Here is a 22,536-nt window from a genome sequence, read left to right on the forward strand (position 1 = left end):
TCTTTCATTCCTCCCTTCTGCAAACTAACAGCTTCACTAACATCCTTGATCTTCACACCTGGGAAACATGCTTTCATCACTTTCTCATTAAGTATACCTCTTATCAAATCTCCATACAGTATCTCATCCTTATTTCCAGTTTCTTACACTTTCATACTTTCCTCATTCACTTTTTCTTTAAGTTTTCCACCTACAATTGTTTCTCCAGTCACTCTAGCTACTGTTTTGTCCTGTGAAGGATGCCAAGTAAGTCATATGTGCTTTTCACTCCTTACTGTACCCCACATTATTTTCAGCTATTTCATTCCAGGTACTATCATACCAGGAACTAACTTTCATTCCAGGTACTCTCACTCACTATTTCTGCATTTTCCAGAACACCTTCACTATCTTTCCTTACATTGTTAATATTTATCACTTCATTTTTCCACTTTCTACATTTCTTGCACTCGCACGCACGCACGCACGCGCGCGCTCGCACACACACACACACACACACACACACACACACAAAATATTTAGGACAAACTCTCTCTTCATTCTTGCTTTTGTATCATAACCTGTTCACTCTTTGTATTGAATACATAGAACATACACTACATCATGCAAATCCCTCATGCTAAACCCAGTGAATAAGGACACGCCTTGGCTGCCAGTTTTGTCATAGGCATCAGTGCCACAAAAAACACTTCCTGAACGACATTGCTGATTAAATTTCACAAACATATGCATGCAACTTTATAGTCTAAAATAAGTAAGATATTACCAAAAATTACTTAAATTAGTTAAAAGCAAATTTGTCATAAATTTTCTTTTAGCATTTGTCATAAATTGTCATAAAATTTTTAATATTTACTAAAATGAAAGACTTATCTGTAAGACGTGCAGCACTGCTTGTGATATGTGCTATGCTAACACTCCCCTAATATTATTATTGTGCAGAAAGAATGATGTATGCTTTGTGGACCTATGTTCTGAATTTGACAGAGAGAAGGATTTGTATCATACTGATGGGCTGCACCTAAATGGTTTTGGTGTTAGGTGTCTAGAAAGAGCTTTGTTCACTGAGCATGCTGAAGTGCAAATTCAGGAAAACATAAGCAATTAATGTGGATGCAGGTGAATGTGTGTGAAGGCACCCATGAGGTGAATGAGTGTGAGAATGACCAACAACTGCAGAATCTAGTCCCTCAAACAAAATTTGAACAAGGTAGTCAGTTCAGGAACTACAGGTAGTTGGGGGCCTAAAGAGATGCTGAAGTTTCTATATACATAATGCCAGAAGTATCAGGAACAAGAGGAGTTTTGGGCATTGGCTAGTACCACCTTGCCAAAAATTATAGGCATCAGTGTGACTTGGCTAACAGCAGATTATATAAATTACAGAGATAAAATGTGAATGGTTTAATATTTTCAAGGAAGATAGAGAATATAGGATGGGTGGAAGGGATACTGCTGATAATAGCAGATGAAATGCAGCCAAAAAGAATAGGAGAAGCAGGAGGGTGGTTGTTCATTTGAGGCAGTCTGGTGGGAAATGAAGGCCAATAAGATAAAATATACGGTTAGTTGCTGCCATAGACTACAGGGGGTTCCTGTGATGATCTGGAGGATGCATCAGCATATTAGTATGAGTGCAAGTTGAGTGATTATTATGGAGGACTTCAACTATGAAGATATAGATTAGAAGAAAGAGAGATCACATGGCAGGAAAGAAATGGAATGTATGCACTTACTGAGAGAATTATTTGAAGCAGTATGTGATGGAGGGGGACTCAGGACAAGAGTCCCCCTCCCCCATCACATACTCCTGATCCTGGTCATAGAATCAGACGCTATCTGATTCTACATTGCCTACAATTGGGGAAAGTGACTATGCAGTCTTGACTTTGGAGATTGTAAAAAATGAAAAATATTCTTAGAAGTTAGAACTGGAAGAATACCCACGTTTAGCCTTTTAATGAATGTAGAGAACCAACTGGGGCTTCTGACCTAATGTCCAGTCCTCACATTCTCATGGTGTACCTTGTTATGTATCTATCCAGATACTAAACAAACGAGGATAGCCTGGCAATTTCGGACTTAGCTGACCAAAATTATATTCTAATTGGCTTAAACCACAATGTAAAATGATGGTACAACATGACAGAATTTCATGCCTGCTGGGACATTGCCCGGTTAAATAAGGCCCATATTGTTTTTGTCAGGGAACCAGGGCTAACAGCACAAAGTCGTCTACTAAAACCCATCCCAACTCAACATTGACATAGTTCAAGATTGGTACTATGAGCATAAGAAGCATGAATGGGGGGAAAAATGGAACTAGCAGAAGAATTGGATGAGTACCAGATCGACATAATAGCATGACTGAAACAAAGAAGACAAAAACAGGGAAGATCTTCCTGAGTAACTAATACAAAATGTTATATTCCGGCGATAATAATCAGAGAAATGAGAGAGTAGCTATAGTATTCAACACTAAATACGAGGGTAATCTTCTTGAATGGCAGACAATAGTAGGTAGAGTGATGTGAGCAGATATTGGAATGGGAGAACTGGACAGTTTGTGCTTATGGTCCCACAGAAGGTTCTACTAAGGAAGAAATGGAGGAATTTTTTGAGGCAGTAAAGATAGCAGCTGGCACAAAGAAAAAGGAAAAGTTGGTCCTGGTTAGAGATCTAAACAGCAGAGTAGGAAATGATTATCTGACATATAGAAATGTTTTGGGAAAATTTGGAGAAAAGAGGAAAGCTAATAATAATGGTAAATGCCTGCTGGATTTCTGTTCAAGACATGGATTATTTATTACTAACACCATGTTCCAACATAAAAATGTGCACATTTATTTATTTAGCATATGGTTCACACATGAAAAAGTTACATTACAATAATCTTTAATTTATGTAAACATTTAGTATAAAATAGACAAAATACTTAAACATTATATAAAACAGTCATAAAGAAGACACTCAGGGATAGACTACAACTGTATGTCTAGGTTGCTTATCCAATCAACTGCACTTGATGTAGCGTGAATGAAGTCCGACAGGTTTCTATGGTATGCACATTGAGCACATTCAACTGTGATATGACTAATTGTCTGGCAGGGTGATCCACAGTCACACCTGGGTGAGGCAATCATGTCCCATTTGTAAAGGTGGTCTGCACATCTGCCATGATTAATGCAAATTCTGTTAAGGGTAGACCAAGTTTTCTGTGATAGGTCAAAACCCAAAGGCATCTGGGTTGGGTCCACTAATCCATGGAGGTCTCCTGTTGAAGTATTGCACCAGTACCCTTTCCACTTCTCCTTCTTGTTAAAATTTCAAGAGTTTTTGCTGTTAGGATTAGATGGTGTCTTAACTTTAGCCTATTTATTTCTAGGAGGGATGTCTTCATGGATTGGGAGATCTTGGATTTCCATGATTTTGCTATATTCAAGTAGAAGAATGTTGGATCTTCAAAGCTGCACGAATTCACATGGAGAAAAGATGCAAGAAATAAGAAAAGTCTCATTGACTGTTATTGTTGACACTGGTGTTTTCCTGATGCTGGTTCAGGACGTAAGAGTATACAGAGGATTTGAAATAGAAAGTGATCACTATTTAGTTTTGAGCAGGATAAAATTGAATTTCATATTGAAAAGAAGAGTGTGTAAGAAAGTTTTTAAGCAAATAAAAGTTGAGTAGCTTTCAGAGGTGAACTGTAGAATCAAATACACAAACATCATTGAAGAAAAAATGAAATAGTTTGGAAGCAACAACCAAACCCTGAAGAAAACATTGATTAATTCAGCCAGAGAGGCATGTGGTGAGGTTATTTGTAAGGATAGAAAAATCAGAACTCCATGGTTGACTCAGGAAGTTAAAGAGGCATTCGAGGAAAAGGAGAAAGCATGTCGAAAGTTCCTGACAAGTAAGTCAGCTTGTGCTCTTGGAGAATACAAAGAAAAATACACAAAAGCAAAGCACTGTATAAAACTAGCTAAGCAACCTAGAGTTCTGATTTGGTAAAAACATAAAAAATAAACATCAAGAATCTAGCAAAATATTCTAGTAGCTATTTAAAAAGGTTAAAAATGGAGGAATCAGTACTGTAAAAGGAATAGGAGATGATTATTTGGGCTGGTTGCCAACCACGTAAAGACTTCAGTGAAGAAAAGTTATATATGGAATTACAGCTGGTGAGTATGAGAAGCTCAGGAGACAGCTTGCAGCTCTAGCATTGGAATGAGGAATTGAGTGGAAAGCAGATCAATGCTGCTTTGGTGATATTCAAGAACTCTCTAATAGAAGCAAAGTCAAAATGAAATCCATAGATAAGAAGATTAAATAAAGTAGGTGCGAAATGGATAAATGAACAGATTAAACATGCAATACAGAGAAAAAAGGCATTATAGAAGCAACATAAGAGGAGTGGTAATAATTAATTCCATGAGGAATACAGAGAACAGGCAAGGAGAGTGACTCAGCTTGTAAGGGTAGCAAAAGTTCAGTATGAGCAGCAATTAGCTAATGAAGCTATTTAAAAAAATCCTAGGGAGTTCTTTCGATATGTAGGTAGCAAAAAAAAAAAAAAAAAAAAAAAAGATTATGGAAGAATGGCTTTGATTGGAGAAAATGGAATAAAGACAGGTGCTGTGGAGGATATAGTTCAGATATTTAATGAGGAGTTCGTAAAGGTCTTTCATCCTTGTGAATGTGACATGGAGAGTTTGAGAGTAGTGGATGATAAGAAGGAGAGACTGATTGTGAGAGAGGAAGGGGTATATGGGGAATTGAGCAAACTTGATGTTAATAAGGCTGTGGGACTTGCTAATATATCACCACATATTCTGAAGGAATGTGCTGGGGAGTTGACATCTGCCTTGACATATTTTTTAATATGAGTCTTGCACTGGGTCGAGTTCCAAAGGAGTGGAAGGAGGGCAAGATTGTGCCGCTTCTTAAGGAAGGTGATAGAATTCAAGCATCAAATTATAGGCCTATCTGTCAGGTGTTGTGGTTAAGTTGTTGGAGAAACTCGTGAGAACTAGGATCCAAAATTGAGTTGACTATCTTTGATGGACAGTATGGATTTGCTAAAGGGAGGTCATGTTTTAGTAATCTACTTATTTATTACAATAATGTGATATCAGCATTGGATGTGGGAGATGGATACATAGTGCTATACTTAGATTTTGCAAAGGCTTTATAGATTACCACATGATAAGTTGATCGTCAAACAAGAGCAGATGGGGTTGGATATTGCACTAGTGCATAGGTTTGGAGATTGGCTGCCTGATAGGTATCAACAACTTGTGTATGGGGAGTGACATCCCAGATGAGGAAAGTCACTAGTGATGTGCCTCAGGGGTCTGTTTTAGGGCTATTGCTGTTTAACTTGTATGTTAATAATATTGGGAAAGATTTGAATAGGGATATGCAGATGATGCAAACTTGGGATGAACTATGGATAGTAGAGCAGATGAGGCCTACAAGAAGACTTGAGTGAATGAGCACGGGAATGGGGATGCCAGTTCAGCGTTGTGAAATGTAAGGTTTTAAATTTTGGAAAACAAAGATGGGATGCAGAATTTACTCTTGGTGGAAATATATTGTTAGATGTGGAGGAAATAAGAGATCTTGGGGTGATGGTGGATAAGGATCTAAAATTTAGAGGACATTGCCTAAATTGTGAAAATAACACAACAAATTCTAGCAATGATGCAGAGGACACTGACTTGTTGAAGTAAGGAGATTCTGGTTCCATTCTATAAGCTCTGATTAGGCCACATATGGATTACTGTGCACAGATTTGGTCATCTGGTTTTCCAAAGGATGAGAACAAGATGCCATCCCTGGAAGCTGTATAAGGAGGGTGTGAGCAAGAAAGTGAGCAGATTTTTTTGCATGGATAGTTGTGAATGATTGAAATGCATTGTCTGAGAGCATGGTGTCTGCACAGAATTTGAATGTGTTTAAAGCATGGTGGTATGATGAGCTGTGTGTATGACAAAATGGACCTTTTAGATGTGCCGTGATTCCTTTGGTCTTAGGATAATAATAATAAAGGTGACAAAAAAACTGAAAATAACGATTTTCTAGATGTGTGGAGTCATTATATTAAGGTGGCAGAAAACTCCCAACAGGAATGTAGTCAGGAATACATATCCATACTTGAAGTAGAAAAGTCATCAAAAACCTGAAATGTGGAAAGGCAGTTGGAGTAGATGAAATTTGACCAGAAATGTTAATATTGAGGTATAAAATATTTACAGTAGCTACATTGCATAATTCAGAAGGCCTGGTTGAATTCCAGATGATTGAAGCAGAGTACTCATAGTATCCATTTATAAAAAGAGAAATAAAACTGAATGAAAAGAATTACAGAGGTTTTTCTATGCAAGTATACTTGAGAAGCTTAAGAAAGCTTGAAAAACTATACTTAAGAAAAATTGTGGAAGGGAAGCTTGGTGCAGAACAAGTTTAATTCAGACCAAATAGAGGTTGTCAGGCTCAAATTTTCACTTTAAGACAGATTGTTGAGAAATCGTTGGGAGTATAACAAGGATTTGTATTTAGATTTTGTAGTTCTGGAAAAGGCTCATGATAAGGTGCCAAGCAGAAAGCTCTTCAAAATGCTACATTGTAAATAGGACATATCGAGCAATACATAGTCTCTGTTTAAGTAACTCTGTTTAACGTTTTAAGTTAGCAGTTAGAATTGAAGGAGGTACAGAAAGATGGTTCGATGTTAAATTAAGTGTGCTACAGGGATGCACATTATCTTCACTGTTATTCATTATCTATATGGATTGTGTTATGAAGTAAAGTGGTATTAAATCTGATATCAAAATTAGCAATGTTAATCTTAGCATCTTTACTTTATGCAGATGATGTTACACTTCTGAATAAATCCAGTACAAGTCTGCAAGACTCCCTGACTAAGCAAAAATAGGCAAAAACATTGAAAACCAACTGTATCCTGAATAACGAACTTATAGAACAAGTAAAACATTTGGGCTACTTAGGCATGATTTTTATTGAAGATGGTAAATTAAATATGGAAACGGGCAACAGAATCAGTAAAGCTGGTATGGTAGAAAGTCAACTGAATAAATTTATACGGAATAAGAAAGAAACAGGTCAAAACACTAAATTAGCTGTATACAAGACAGTGTTCACATCAATTTTAACTTATGGGTTTGAGAGCTGGGTTAGAAATAATACACTTCATCAAAGACTGTAGTCCTCTGATATGAGTGTTCTGAGATAGATTAGTTTAGTGAACAGATGTCATCAGTGGCAATATCACATTAAAAATGAGCATATCAGGGAAGAACTTGCCATTGTTAGCATTCAGGAATGTGTTAGTAGAGCTAATCTCAATTGGTATGAGATTAGACTTTCACTTAAACAGAATGGGAGAGGAATGATTAACAAAACAAATGTCCTTTGTCAGTTTGTCAGAAAAAAAGACTTAGAGGAAGACCAAGATGTAGATGGATTGGTACAGTAAAAGGTGCCTTAAAAGAGAAAAATATGAGATCAGATTACTTTGGAAGAAAATTGTTGGTCCGAAGTTAGTAATGATGTAACTGTTTTCATGTAGTACTATCATAATTATCCTGTACATCCCCTGAGGATGCATATCAAGAGTTTAATAATGATGAGGAGGAATATTCTGTCAAGAAGCAATATATGTGAGCTACAAGGCAAGTGATTATGACAAACTTAGGAGGAAGCTTGAAGCTATGACATGGCATAAAATTCTACAAAGGAAAGATGGTAGTAGTGCATGGGAGATAGTTAAGGGGCATCTAGTGGAAGCAATATTAAATTGTATACCTAAGATAAGGAGGGTTAATCACATAGGTGTCAGATGGATAAGTAATGTCGTTAAGCATGAACTGCAGAAAAAGAAAATGCTGTGTAGGATATATAAGGAGAAAGGTGACCATCAAACTCATGGACAGTGCTAGAGTTGGGCAAGAAAAGTACCAGTATGGTAAGGAAGAAGGAAGTCAAAATCAGATTACGAAAAGAAACTAGCTGAGCAGGCCAAAGGAAATCCCATGGAGTTCTTTCGTCATTTGGCAATTAAGAGGAAGAATGAGTATGGAAGAATAACCTTAACGAGTGCTGACAGTCATAAGGTGACAGAAGCAGATAAAATAGTTGAGTTACTGAGTGACCACTTTGCACAGTTATATCATCCTAGTGAGGTTAATGCTGTGACATATGTGACAGACTTGTGTGGGAATAGAGGTGGATGAATTGAGGTTCTTAGGATACTACAGAATCAGCGTAAATACAGCTATGGGATTGAATGGGATATCTGTTTTGCAAGAATGTGCAAGGGAACTGACTAGGCTCGTTAATTTAAGCCTTATCTCTGGTAGAGTTCCAAGGAAAGAAGGCAAAATAATTCTCTTGCATAAGGGAGGTTCTGAGACTGCAGTAGCAAATTATAGACCAATTGGTATCTCAGAAGTAGTGATAAAAATACTAGAAAGTTTGTCAAAAAGAGAATTCAAGATTGGATGAATAAGAATATTATACTCTGTGAGGACAACATGGCTTTTTGAAGTGTTGGTCATGCCTTAGTAATTTACTAACTTTTTATAATAGCCTGACAGCTGAGTTGGATAAACAGAATGGCTACATCATATTCTACTGAATTTTGCAAAACCATTTGACAGAATACCACATGGAACTCTGTTGTTCAAATTAGAACAAATGTGAATTGATATCACACTGACTATGTGAATAAGAAGGTGGCTACTGGAGAGATATCAAAAAGTGGTATCCAGAGGAGCAGATTCCATGCAAAAGCAAGTGACTAGTGATGTGCCACAAGGCTCAGTACGTGGACCACTTTTCTTTAATTTGTACATAAATGATACAGGAACTAACCAGAAAGAAAATAGGCTGTCAGTATGGGCAAAAGATAATAGATATCAGTTTAATGTAAAGTTACATTTTGGAATAAATCGATTAGAAGCTATGTATCACATTGACAGAACTATACTCCAGGAAATAGATGAGGTTAGGGATTTAGGGGTGGTGGTGGACAGAGAGTTGAAGTTTATTATTATTATTGCACAGGTACCACCATGGAGTCTGAAGATTCATATCAGAAGACCCAAACTATCCACACAGTCTATCATACCTCTCCTTGAATGCATTAACAGGTAAAGCACTCACAACTAACTCTGGCAATCCATTCCATTCCACAACTCTCCAAACAAAAAATCTAGTCCTCACATTCCTACTAACCACACCTTTATTCAACTTCCAGGAATGATCTTGTTAGATCCTGAATGGAGAGCTTTACAAGTAAATTCTTTATTCAGGATTTAACATGATAATTACTACTAATTAAGGAGATATCTGCACATCAGCTGATAATTATGAAGTATTGTTTTATAATATGTAATAATGTGTAGTCTATGTGTGCCATATAGTGAGAGTAATTGTTAGGTTATTTGTAATTCCAAAGTAAGCTGTCTAGTACATTGCGAAATTCTGAGAAAAATTATAAGTAGTAATCCAGAATTATCGCGTATAATCTGTATGAGTCGAACGTAGTGATGGAGGCTATACCTACGCTGAAAAATGACATCAGAGCAGCTACCTAGAATAATGTAACCTGACAGGTTAAGGAGAGTGTAGGATCACCCAAAGGGCACGAACGATGCGGTTCGTGGGTGAAAACCACATTGAATAGAGGGTGCCCGAATAGGGCGAATAAAAGACAAAGCACGCCATTTTAGGGAGCTTTTTGACCTTTTGATCTTCGGTTGCTGGATTCAAGTTTAAGGGGGAGTTGGTCGGAGGATTCGTGAGAGAGCGGTGGGCCGACTACGGTAATGACGGACGGCAGGTTCTTTTCTTGAGAATGCTTGAAGATTTTCAAGCAGAGCTGATCGCGATACGACGGCCTATGTGGAATTGAGCCTTAGCAGAATGTCCCATTGGAGAAAGTTTCCTGTGGAGCGGTAGACAGCATGCAACAGTCGGAAACGATTAGAAGAAAAAGCGTAGTACATCGCCAGGCGCGAAGATGGCCGAAGAATAGGCAGTAAGGTAATCCAGACCTACATGAGATGGCGGCATGAAATCTGAAAAGATCCGGTAATGTAAGAGTTTTCATTCTATGTTAAAGTTTGTTTAGAAGAACAAGAAATTTGTGTGCATTGTAACTAAAGGACACTAGTAGAGAACTTTTAGTGAGAATTTGACTGAATTAATTAAGCCCTTATGGAACAAAGAAGAGTTGTTAATAGGCAGTAATTTGTGAATGGCTAGGCTTGCTTAAAATGAAATTTAGAATTAAGATAATTATTGATAGAGTATTAATGAAAGTGTTCAATGCGTGTTCTGTGAATAACTTGTGAAAGGAATTATATAGTAGTAGTATTATGCTTAAACCTAATCTTATCCTTTCATAATTGAAGGATTTAACTTACTCAGATTCATTGTGATTTAGTATAACCCTTAACTTAGAGTGAATTTTGATCCATTGAGTATTTAAACTTACATAACTGTAAATGTTTTATGTTTTTCCAATAAACATGTTTTGTATCTTATACCTGAGTTTATGCCTGATTACGAATTCAAACCACCACTTATAAAATAGAACCTTTTTGGCGGGAAAGAATTTAGATATAATTGCTTAAGTGAGATTCGGTCTACAACTGCTAACTGAATCTGCACAGCGCTAGCGTGAGATAAAATATTGTGTGTATCCTTTTGAATTTTGAATTATTTCCCTAAACAAGAGTCTCTTCTGTTATAGGATATTGGCTGGCGCAGCAAAATATAAATTTTGCCAATATCCGAAGAGGAAATAAATCTGAATTAATATTTTAGGGGCACGACAGTAGATTAGAAGGAGAGTTATTATAGAAGTAGAACAAAATATAATATAGAGAAAGCAGCGACATAACAATAGAGTTGCCGATAGGATTTTGATTGTATAAGGTTTTAAGTAAGCAAAAGGATAGATTCAAGAAACAGTAAATTAATGTATGATAAGATTAAAGAGACGATTTAACAAAAGATATTACTATTTAACAATCTCTTGTTCTGCCCCCCCTTCCCCTCCTGTCAAGTGTTGAAACATTCACCCTGCATCAGTCCTATGAAACCCTTAAAGTCAAAGTCCAAATCCAGATGTGGACATATCAAGGCCTTATAAAGAGGAATAATTTCCTTATTTCTATTTGTTAATGTGTTCTTCAATAACCAAGTAATCTTATGTGCTACCTTAGCAATATGTCCTCTAAACTTTAACTCTCTGTCTACCACTACCCCTAAATCTCTAGCTTCATCTATTTCCTGGAGTACAGTGCCATCAATGTGATACACAGCTTGTAATCTGTTTATCCCAAAATTCATAACTTGACATTTCTCCACATTAAGCTTCTACCCATTATCTTTTGCCCATACTGACAGCCTATTTAAATCATCCTGCAAGCTCTCCATATCACCTTGATTATCTATTACTCTACCTAATTTTGCATCATCAGCAAATAACTGAATATTTCCTTTCAGTTTATTTCCTATACCATTTATGTATAAATTAAACAGCAATGGTCTCAACACTGAACCTTCCAGCACACCACTAGTCACCTGTTTTCACCTCAGTTCTTCCCTTCCATATATCACTTTTTGATATCTGTCCAGCAGCCACCCTCTTATCCACTTAACTAGTATCATATTTGTCCTCATTTGTTCTAATTTGTGTAACAGAGTTCCATGAGTTTAGAGAAGGTTGCTCATAAGTTTACTTGGCTATTGGAGAACCCTCTAATAATTAGAGATAAGGAAGTTGTTATTCCTCTTTATAAGGTCTTTATACATCCACATCTGGATTACTGTGCTCAGATCTGGTCTCCTAGGTTTCTTGGGGATGGTGGAGAGGATTCAGAGGCGAACAACCAAGATGGTGAGTGGTCGGTGGAACATTCACTATGAGGATAGATTTGAGGGTGTGTGGACTACAGAAGTTGGATGAGAGGTGAAAAAAGAGGTAACACAATAGAAACATTTAAGTTAAGGATTTTATAGGGTCAATGCATGGAAAATATTTCAGCACTTTTCTAGGGGGGGATCCGAACAAGAGGTCATCCTTAGAAATTGAGTAAAAGTGTGGTTACTAGGAGCAGGAGGACTAGATTGTTTGCTTGGATAGTTGTGAATGAGTGGACTATGTTGCCAGAGTCAATTGTTAGTGCTTTTTCTCTTAATGGGTTCAAGGAGAGATGTGATAGATTGTGTGGATAGTTTGGGTCTCCCACAATGAGTCTTCAGACTCCTTGGAAGTGTCTTTAATAATTCTAGTAATAATTATAGAAAGTAGTATGATCACTTAAATAGAGTGTGAGATAGAAAAAGTTGGCAGAATAGGTGTTTAATGTGTGGCAGGAAAAAGACCATGAGAAAGACCTAGATCTAAATGCCAAAATATTAGTTACGACAATATTGGAATGTCAACAAGTAATAGACTAATCTGGAGGAACATTGTTGATAGGAGATTAGTAATAATGTAAGCTTAATCATATAATATGTGATGTTGTCGTGTACACCCATTAAGAGTACATATCAGGAAATTGACGATGATGATAATGATTAACATTGGTCCTTTTTTACTAAATATGATACATTATATTGGATTTTTAATGGACCATGATTTTGATAAACATATATACATAATTGTCGACAAGTTTCGCCAGCTAGGATCTGTCTGTCTGGCTTTTCAAGACGAAAAAGGTTATACTAACATTAAATGCTAAAACAAAAGAATGCAGTAACGACCTAAAAATCAGTTAAACAAATTGAAGAGTACACGTGACATTAAGAGCATAAAGCGTGGAGACTTAGTCATTGTTATTAAAACGCATTTTATCATTTTTTGCATAATTGAGTTCTGCTAAATATAATGAATTTATTAAGTTTTTCCAAATGTCTTTTAATATTATGCCTTGGTTTCTATTGAGGTTGTCTCCTGTCTCGAGTACCACTGCAGCTTCTTTAAAGATTCTACATCTGAAATCTTCTTCAATGTATGGCATGGAGCTGTTGTCCCAATCTATGGAATGGTTTGAAATTGAGAAATGATGTGCTAATCCTGAAGTGTCTGTTCTGTTGTTATTTACATCTCCGACATGTTCTTTCTTTCGGATTTCTAGGCTTTGTGAAGTTTGGCCTATGTAAGTCAGTCCACATGAACAAGGTATGCTGTAAATTCCTACATATTTGTAGAAAGCGATGCTGTCCTTAGGAGATCTTAACATGTGCCATGTAGTTAAAATAGGTTTAAAAGCAACCCTGATGTTAAAAGGCTTCATAATTCTTGTTATTTTGATGGAGACTGAGCCTGCATAAGGTATGACGATGGACGATGCATACTATGCCACTAGAGGTTGTTTCTATAGAGGATCTTTTGAATTATATTTTGTGGATAACCATTTTTTTGATAGAGTTTTTGATATAAGTGAGAGCTCTTCAAGTACATCTTTTTACAGCATACCTTGTTCATGTGGACTGACTTACATAGGCCAAACTTCACAAAGCCTAGAAATTCGAAAGAAAGAACATGTCGGAGATGTAAATAACAACAGAACAGACACTTCAGGATTAGCACATCATTTCTCAATTTCAAACCATTCCATAGATTGGGACAACAGCTCCATGCCATACATTGAAGAAGATTTCAGATGTAGAATCTTTAAAGAAGCTGCAGTGGTACTCGAGACAGGAGACAACCTCAATAGAAACCAAGGCATAATATTAAAAGACATTTGGAAAAACTTAATAAATTCATTATATTTAGCAGAACTCAATTATGCAAAAAATGATAAAATGCGTTTTAATAACAATGACTAAGTCTCCACGCTTTATGCTCTTAATGTCACGTGTACTCTTCAATTTGTTTAACTGATTTTTAGGTTGTTACTGCATTCTTTTGTTTTAGCATTTAATGTTAGTATAACCTTTCTCATCTTGAAAAAGCCAGACAGACCCTACCTGGCGAAACTTGTTGACGATTATATATATATATGTTTATCAAAATCATGGTCCAATGATTATCATTAAAAAATAAAAATAGTACTGTACGCCCACAGATGCGAGACCCTTCAAGACTTCTGTGCATGTCAGAAGAAGGAGAATCCATTCTGATAATAGGGTAATCAATCCGTCTTGTTGGATGAGTTGTTTATTATTACACGTCAGAAAATTAGCTTTTCTTTTATGAACATTGTAGTTTTTAAAGTGGTAACTAATTTGCTTGTATAGCAGCTGGAAAATTTTACATATAAAACACGTGATTTTGCATGTTGGTGATGAATTCATACATCACTTTATTGCTTTCTCCCCTTCAGCATGAATTGACTCTTCTTGGTATGTTGCCAGACTAGGGTCTCGGATATGTGGTCGGACAGCATTCTGTTTGGGTAGGCCATCACTTGTTTAACTGTTCTTACTTCAAAAGTTAAATGATCTCGCACAAGCATTAAAAAGCCACATTTTTTAATACTTGTGCGTGATCATTTAACTGACATAGCCATAATTTGTTCACAGCAGTTGTATGCCCAATTTGCAATCACATGCACACAAAAAAGGGGGGAAGCGAAAGAGCAATTTTAGCAGGCATCTTTATATACTTACCACCTACATTCTGGATTTTTGTATATGTTAGGAATCTTGCCTCTTTAAAATAATAAATGTTACTAATATAATTTTATTTAAATTAAGGGGATATTAAATCCCACATTGTTTCAAAACCGAATAAGAAACCCAAAGATCGGAATCAAAGAGTTATTCCTTCCACCATAATGTATAACATCATACATCTCCTAGGAGATGCGTTTTACATTATGGGAAATACTAAGAATAGTGATCAGATCTTTACCCACCTTTGCTACGAGTTGCCCTAGTTTGTACTACATGCTTTAGCTCACACTAGTATCTGCCGATACTTTTATATTTTGGCATGAAACTCTTTGATTCCGATCTTTGAGTTTCTTATTCGGTTTTGAAACAATGTGGAATTTAATATCCCCGTAATTTAAATAATGTTACATCGCCGAAATGAAGCCTATTGGCTCTTTATTTAAGTTACTAATATAAATTTGAAACAAGTCTTAGACTTTTTATCTTCTATCTAGGCCAAAAATATGTTTATTGTTACCTCCAGAATCACATTTATAACATCAATCAACATTTTGGAATGGAATTTAGGAAATCAGAAATTATGAAGTTAATTGTGAAATTTAACAAAATAAATAAATTAAATTAGAATATGGGGTGGGGGAGAGAGATCTTTTATTTTTAAACTTTGTAATAGCAGTTACTTTCTAGATTTTTGTTGTGCTTTGGGTAGATTATTTGAAAAAACTAGAAAATAATTTTTAAAAAAAAGTTTGTGTATTTTTAATGTTTATTTTAATTTCAAGATAAACCTTTCTATCATATGAAATAATTTTAATATATATAGTAAATCCTGAAGAAGCACCAGGATATTATGAAGTTGTTGAACATCCCATGGACTTTTCCACTATCAAAAGAAAATTGGAGGTAAGAAATGTTTTACAATAAATTTATGTGCATGCTATAAAAAAAAATAATAAAAAAAAAACTTGTTTCAGATACACACAAGGTTGCTGTAGCGATGCATCAGCTAACATATACCTGTGCTTGAGTAGAAAAAAATGTTGCAGTGTTTCCTTCCTTTTGATATCTTAGAGAGAGAGAAAGAGATTTAATTTCTTCACAAAGAGCATTCTATCTTTTAAGTTTAAAATTTAAATAAAATTTCCAAAAATACTTTGAATCTTCTAGGGACTCATCTGTACTTGAAGTACATAATTCTTCAATGGATGTGCTCTAGTAAAACTCGCAAATAAACTGCCGAAATACAGTAATCTGCTATTTATCTGACCCTCAGTTAGCAGAATGGCAAATTGTCATTCCAGTGTGGTTGGATTAATGGTACATTACTGTATTTCTAATGAAAATAATCTAGGATTCCTTAAACCAAAAATAGTTGATATGTCAGTTGAATATTAAAACCATGCTAATTGCTTATTTTTTTCTTTATCAAAAGAATTGTTTGTTATGAATTTTTCTTCATGAAGAGTAAATGAAGCATTCTATTTAAGTTTCTGGATGTTTGCAACAGTGTATTTGATGAAAAATGGAGAGGAAAAAAAAGGAAAATTTTTCACCATGCAAAGGGACATGACAGTGTGTGTGTGCCTTCCTACACTGCCCTCCATAAGGCATATTTGTCCATAGCAATATTTCAGTGGTACTGAAGGTTTATGCTCAAGAATTGACTCCTGTCCTGTATCTCCTTTATATTCACTCCCATTCCACTGGTATCTACTGTATTTTACTGTCTGGAAATTAGCCCATATTCAACCCATTCCTAAAAACTGCTACAAATCTTTGATATCTATTACCATCCACTGTTACTCACTTCAGGTCTTTTCAAAGTAATGCACAAAACCATTAACACTCATCTTCTGTGCTACCTTAAAGTCACTCAGCTAATAAATGACTCCAGTATGGATTCCACCACAGTCGATCAGCAAGAGATCTTATGTTACCCGAATGCTTTGAAAAAATTAGGATAATCTGAAGTGGTGCTGTTACAAGACAACTTTCTTCAAGCATGTGAAAGTTGCTACTCAAGGATAAAGAATGTTAGGTTTGATCACGGCATCAGAAAATGCCTCATTCTTGATATCTGGTTGGCAAATATGCTTGCTCACTCACCCAGTGAGTAGATTTTAACAGTTGGCAAGTAGCTGCACACCAGGCAAGTAAAAAAAAAAAAAAAAAAAAAAAAAAAAACTCTCTAAACAAAATATTTTTTCAACTTAAAGAGAACACAGATGAATATGGATAACATATATTTTGGAGATGGTACACAGCGCTCCTCTGTCTATTTTCACAAGCTTTTCATAAATCACCAACACTTCCAGAATAATAACGTTACTCTATAATCATAAATTCTGATCTCCAAACCATTTTGATGACTTCATTAATTTTGGTGCTAGTAATAATCAGTCCTGGTTTATTTCCACAAAAAAAACCTTTTCTTATGTTTTGATGACAATCAAATCTCTAAGCAAGGTGAGATTTCTCTTCCTGAAATTGCTCTAGCTCCAATCTCTCTCTCTCCATAAACACATTACAGATATTGCCTCCTGAACATCCAAATAATTAAGTTTGTCTCATTCAAAGGTGTTAATTTACCTCTTTAAAGCTGTCACAAATCTGTTCATCCACAAAATGTTTTCTCAGAATAGAAGTGGGCCCCCCCCCCCTCCTCCCTAAAAGCTACCTAAAAATACTTGATTCAGTACAGAAGAGAGTATTTAGGTTGATTAATAACCCATCTCTTACTAATTCACCATTCTTATTTATATAGATGTTCAGTTTCTGCTTTTTTGTATTCATAGGTTTCTTTAAACTGTTAGCTCTTATCAAAGTCCAGGCAGAAACCTAAGAGGACAAAAACCTTCTATTCAGTAACATGGAAGTCCCATGGTAGAGAGATTTATTCTTCATAAGAGTGTAACTCTGTTCTCTGACATACATTTTGAAACAGCTATCAGACAGTGATACCTAATCAGATGCACTAATGAGCTCCTAAGCAACAATCGTGTCTTTTAAGTAGTGTAAGCCCAGGCAACTTCTATGCTGAAGGGTATATTTTCGTAAACTCTAGTATTTCAGCTGATATTTCTGGTCTGTACCCATCATCTTCTGAGCAGAAACAGTATGCAAATAATTAGTTAATAGTGGAAATGTTTAAAATTGTAACAGACAATGTAGAGAACTGAAAGTCCTAATTTATTGTTGGATAAAGAGAAGTTTATCAAGTATTAATTTGCTCTTAAAATAACTAACTCCCAGATTTTTAGCAAACTGATACAACCATACTTATTGAGGTTTGGGAAATGTTTCATGGTTACTACTGACTGCAAACATAGTCTCTCTGACTTATGACTTATGTAGTTTTTTTCCCTGTCCAATTCTGTTTGAAAGGGTGTCCAAAGCGGTCTTCCTTTCCCAATTTGCCATAACATTGGTAGCAAATGTGTTTATGTTCTCCAAGGCAGTTGTTCCAAGATGAACAACTGACATCACCTAAGTTTTTCTACAGATCTGATGATACTTTATGGAGATGATATCATACACAAAACACTACAATTTGGTAAGTGGAAATTGAAATTGGCATGGTAGTTAAACAACCCTTCAAAGAAGATTAGATGAAAAAAAAAAAAAACAAAGTGCTATATAAATGTCATAAGTTAGAGACTGTCTGCAGATTCAGCAGCAGTTACGAAATGTTCCCCAAACCTTGACAGTTAGTATGACTGTATCATTTTGCCAAAAATCTGAGAGACAGTCATTTTAAGATTGAATTAATACTTATAAAATTTTTCTTTAACAGTAAATGATACAAAATTATGACTTCAGTTCTGGTTCTTTGTGTTGTCCATTACAGTCATTCCCACTGATAACTAATTGTTGTTTTTTGCATCCTAACTGTTTACGCCCTTAAGTTGCTGGGTATAAACTAACAAAATATTAGAAACTAAATAATTAAATATTTTATTTATTTTCTTTGGCTTTTCTGCACATCTGTGGTCTATGCTAATGAATGTCTGTTTAATTTTGCTAAGTGCAAGATTATGCATTTTGCACTGAAGACATGACAGACTGAGTATTATATTTATGCAAGTTTGCTGCAAATGATTGATGAAGCTAGAGACTACATAGCCAAGGTGGTTAAGATGTTACATCAGATAACTGTGATGTTGAAAAGAACACTACAAATAAGGAAGTTATTCTCCCAGTTTGGAACTGTTGTGCTCAAATATGGTCACCTAGGTTTCATGGAGATGAGGAAACAGTGAAAAAAGTCCAGCACCAGTGAACCAAAATCATATCTGGCTTGTGGAACTTTGCATAAGAAGATAGAGGTGCAAAACTTCAAAGTTTTAGATATAGGTAGAGAAGGGATATGATAGAAACACAGGCTAGTAATGAGTTTATAAGTGTAGATTTAGGGAAAATTTTGCAGATCATATCAGATAGCTGGGTAAGGGTGTTGTCAGCAAAACTGTGAGGTTTAGGGTCTCTTCATGGCATTTAGTGAGTGAATGGAATAAGCTACCAGTGACATTTTGAGTGCAGGTTTGATGAATGTTTTTAAGGAGAAATATGATGGATACTAAGGAATTAAACCTTTCAAGTACCTAAAAGAGGTCCATTTAAGTATAATTGAGAGCCCCCTTTCCTCTTGCAGGGAGTCCTTGACTCTGCAGATGCTTAAAATAATAATAAAATAGAAAGATACTTCAAATGAGTACTCATCCGGTTGTACCCTATGTATACAGTACATGTAGGATACATATGCAGTAAATACAAATGAAGAAATTTCTTCTGTGAACATATAAAGGAACAAATTTCGTTGTATTTTCTATTAGAAATAAAACCTAAAGTAAGTAAACAGGTATGAGTTTGAGCTATAATTGATGAGTTAGCTGTTTGCTACAGTAGTAATAATAGCAGCAGTAGAAACTTATGAATATTACAATTCTTCAAGCACTAATAATGGGAGAAAAAAAAAAAAAGAATTAATGAAATATGAAGTTGATTATATGATGTATAAATGCACCAGCTTGCTTTATTTTAAATGACCTGTAAATGAATATAATAACAAGATAAAAGTTAAAAGAAGAACAAATGTGAAAAAAATAAAGTAGAATAAAATACTGCTTTTAAAATTTATTATTATTATTATGTAACACCTCCAGGGAATTCAAAGACTCATCGAGGGAAGGCACCTACTTTACAACTCTCCGTCTCTACCACTCCACCAACCGCAACTACCTTCATCATCTACACCAACGCTATCTGACCACCACCACTAGTATTTTCCCAGACAATTGCAAACATCCATGCCCGCAGCAGGATTCGACCCGCAGCCTTTTTTGGTTGGAGAGTAAATACACTAACCACTCAGACAATCAGGCTGGCAAACATTAGTTTGACAAACAAAAACTTGGCCTTTTGAGAGATATAATAAATAAAAAACTTTTGCATTTCCCATTGTGCTCTTGACTTTGAGGTAAAAGAATCTTACATAAGATTGATCCCAATATGTCTGCTGACTAAACAAAGTTTAAAATAAATGCTAATAAACAATAAACACTCTCTATTCTTTGTTATGAATCTTTCTTTACACTACTGTATAAAAAAAATAAAAAAAAGCTGAAAATTTCATTTAGTTGTAAAAATATACTTTTATAAGGAGATTACAACTAGAGTTTTTGCTTTAGATATGCAAAAAATAACTCTTTAGATTCCAAGGATACTGCTGAATGTTAATAATGCTGCAACAATAAATAAATACCAACAAAAATATTTATCCTAATATCACTCCTAATTAATTCTACCATTCAAGTCACCGAACTTTTTTCCCCTTCAGGTAATAATAAGTTACATTGTAAAATTGCAGCAGCCAAAATTTTGTATGCTGTTCAAAATTCAAGGGGTAAGCTGTTGCACAGCTTACCCCTTGAATTCTATTTTCCTTTCAAAATTATTGCATCTGGACTTTTTTCATTAGGAAAGGAATTTGATGTGGTTGTCATCAAACAACAATTTACAATTTTGTGATTTATGGATGAAGAATTAACTGTATATTGTAATTAAATTTATGGTTTTGAGAGAATAGTATCAACCTTTTCTAGCTATCCATCCATCATGCCCAATTAGGAAGATGATTTGTTCACACTAGCTGTTAGAAGTTTTATTTATTTTTATTTTATGTGGCTACCACCCACAAAAGGTTATTATGAACTTATGGTACATTTGTACCGTGGGTGGGCTAAGGATTGTTTTTTTTTTCCATTTTTATCGATTTTATATATTTTTTTTGTAATTTTTATTTTATTTTACATAGAACCCTGCTCTTGAGACCACTTCAGACCTCCAATAAATGGGGCAGTTGTCTCACACTGGGTGATGAAAGTGATAAAATTCATCTTCCACCTAAAGACAATCACAAATGTCCATGTCCACAATGGGATTTGAACCCATATCCTGTTGGTTGGAGAGCAGGTGTACTAACTACTCAGTCAACCAGGCCAATGACTGACTACTACTACTATCAAAGTTTTCAGTTATTTTTAATTTTAGTGGTACAGACTGGCTCATGTTTAGTTCATTATGAAGATTTTAGGTAAATGAGATTAATGTAAATGCTAATATTTCAAAATTTAAACCTTGCTGGATTTTCATTTTACATAATTCATACTCTTCTAGTTCATTCATTTCTTATTTCTCCCATTATCATTTGCATTTGTAATTTTTCCTACTCTGTGCTTTATGTATGGTCCTGCCAGTCATTTGTGTTCCCACCATTGCATTTCTTTACTGACAGTTTGTCCCAAAATTTATCACACTTTAGTAAAATATCATGTTGTTGGCTATAAAATCTTGCATATTTCTTAGCCTTTATTGTAGCATTGTAAAATAGTGGCATTCAAAATCAATGTGCTGTTATATATTCGTTTACGATGATTGTCCTTTCCCTATTTTGTTATAGCTTATAGAAATTGCCTGTTTTCATCCATGTCAATGTGAAATAATTATGTTTCTGTTAGCAGAAAATCTAAAATGATGTCCTGTAATGGCTAGAGTTAAAATCTGACATTTTTTAATTGAAATAATAGAACACTCAATATGAAATCGTGAAGTATCCAAAACAAAAAATTTAGTTTATTCCATAGCTATTCAAAATTTAAAATACTTCATAATTACTAACTGCCAGTACTCTTGAAACTCTCTTCAGTGCATCAGAGGATAGTAAATTAAAGATCAATTAATATACTTGATGGTGGTGGGAACTGATCCTATCATACCTGCCAAGCTTTGACCCTCAAGTATGCCATATTTTGATTATTAGATTATTATTGATACTGGTTATTACTTTTTATTAAATTATTACTGATGTTTTTATAAAAAAAAGATATATGCAGGTGTACATGGATACAACTATATGAAAAACTAAAACATACCAGATTGAAAATAGCATAATCCTAATATCCTAACTTGCACTCTCTATGAGCATGATGAGGGGGAACTTGATCATTTGGCAGATGATCCCAAGATAGTCTTCCAGATATTTGGTAGTGTGTGGCAGCCAAATTTATTTAGATTAGGTGAATGATGTAGAGCTCTTTAAGATTCCAAAAACAGGTTGTATTTGTATTTATATTAGGTCCCCCCCCCCACACACACATATATGCAGAAAATCCAATCACCTGTGGCATGGTTTGCAACTCCAGATAAACATAGAAAATATGTCCAATATATTTTCTGTTTATCTGGAGTTGCAAACCATGCCACAGGTGATTGGGTTCTCTGCATATATGTATGTATGTGTCAATTTTATATATTTTTTTGTAATTTTTATTTTATTTTACATAGTCCAGAAACCCTGCTCTTGAGACCAAACAT

At 35.1% G+C, this 22,536-nt stretch overlaps 1 protein-coding gene across 7 annotated transcripts in view; it reads left to right on the top strand.

Moving 5' to 3' along the window:
• The window catches only part of LOC150093229 (uncharacterized), a 307,481-nt gene that overhangs the window by 270,873 nt on the left and 14,072 nt on the right, over positions 1 to 22,536 (top strand). For all 7 annotated transcript variants that reach the window (XM_090413531.1, XM_090413528.1, XM_090413534.1 and 4 more), the window contains one exon: positions 15,488 to 15,567. In XM_090413531.1, coding sequence (XP_090269657.1) covers positions 15,488 to 15,567 — 80 coding nt within the window. The remainder of the gene's footprint in view (positions 1 to 15,487; positions 15,568 to 22,536) is intronic.

The sequence above is a fragment of the Typopeltis vanoorti genome, chromosome 24, assembly GCF_054136105.1.
Source record: "Typopeltis vanoorti isolate ZY-2024b chromosome 24, IOZ_Tvanoo_1.0, whole genome shotgun sequence".
NCBI classification, from domain to species: domain Eukaryota; kingdom Metazoa; phylum Arthropoda; class Arachnida; order Uropygi; family Thelyphonidae; genus Typopeltis; species Typopeltis vanoorti.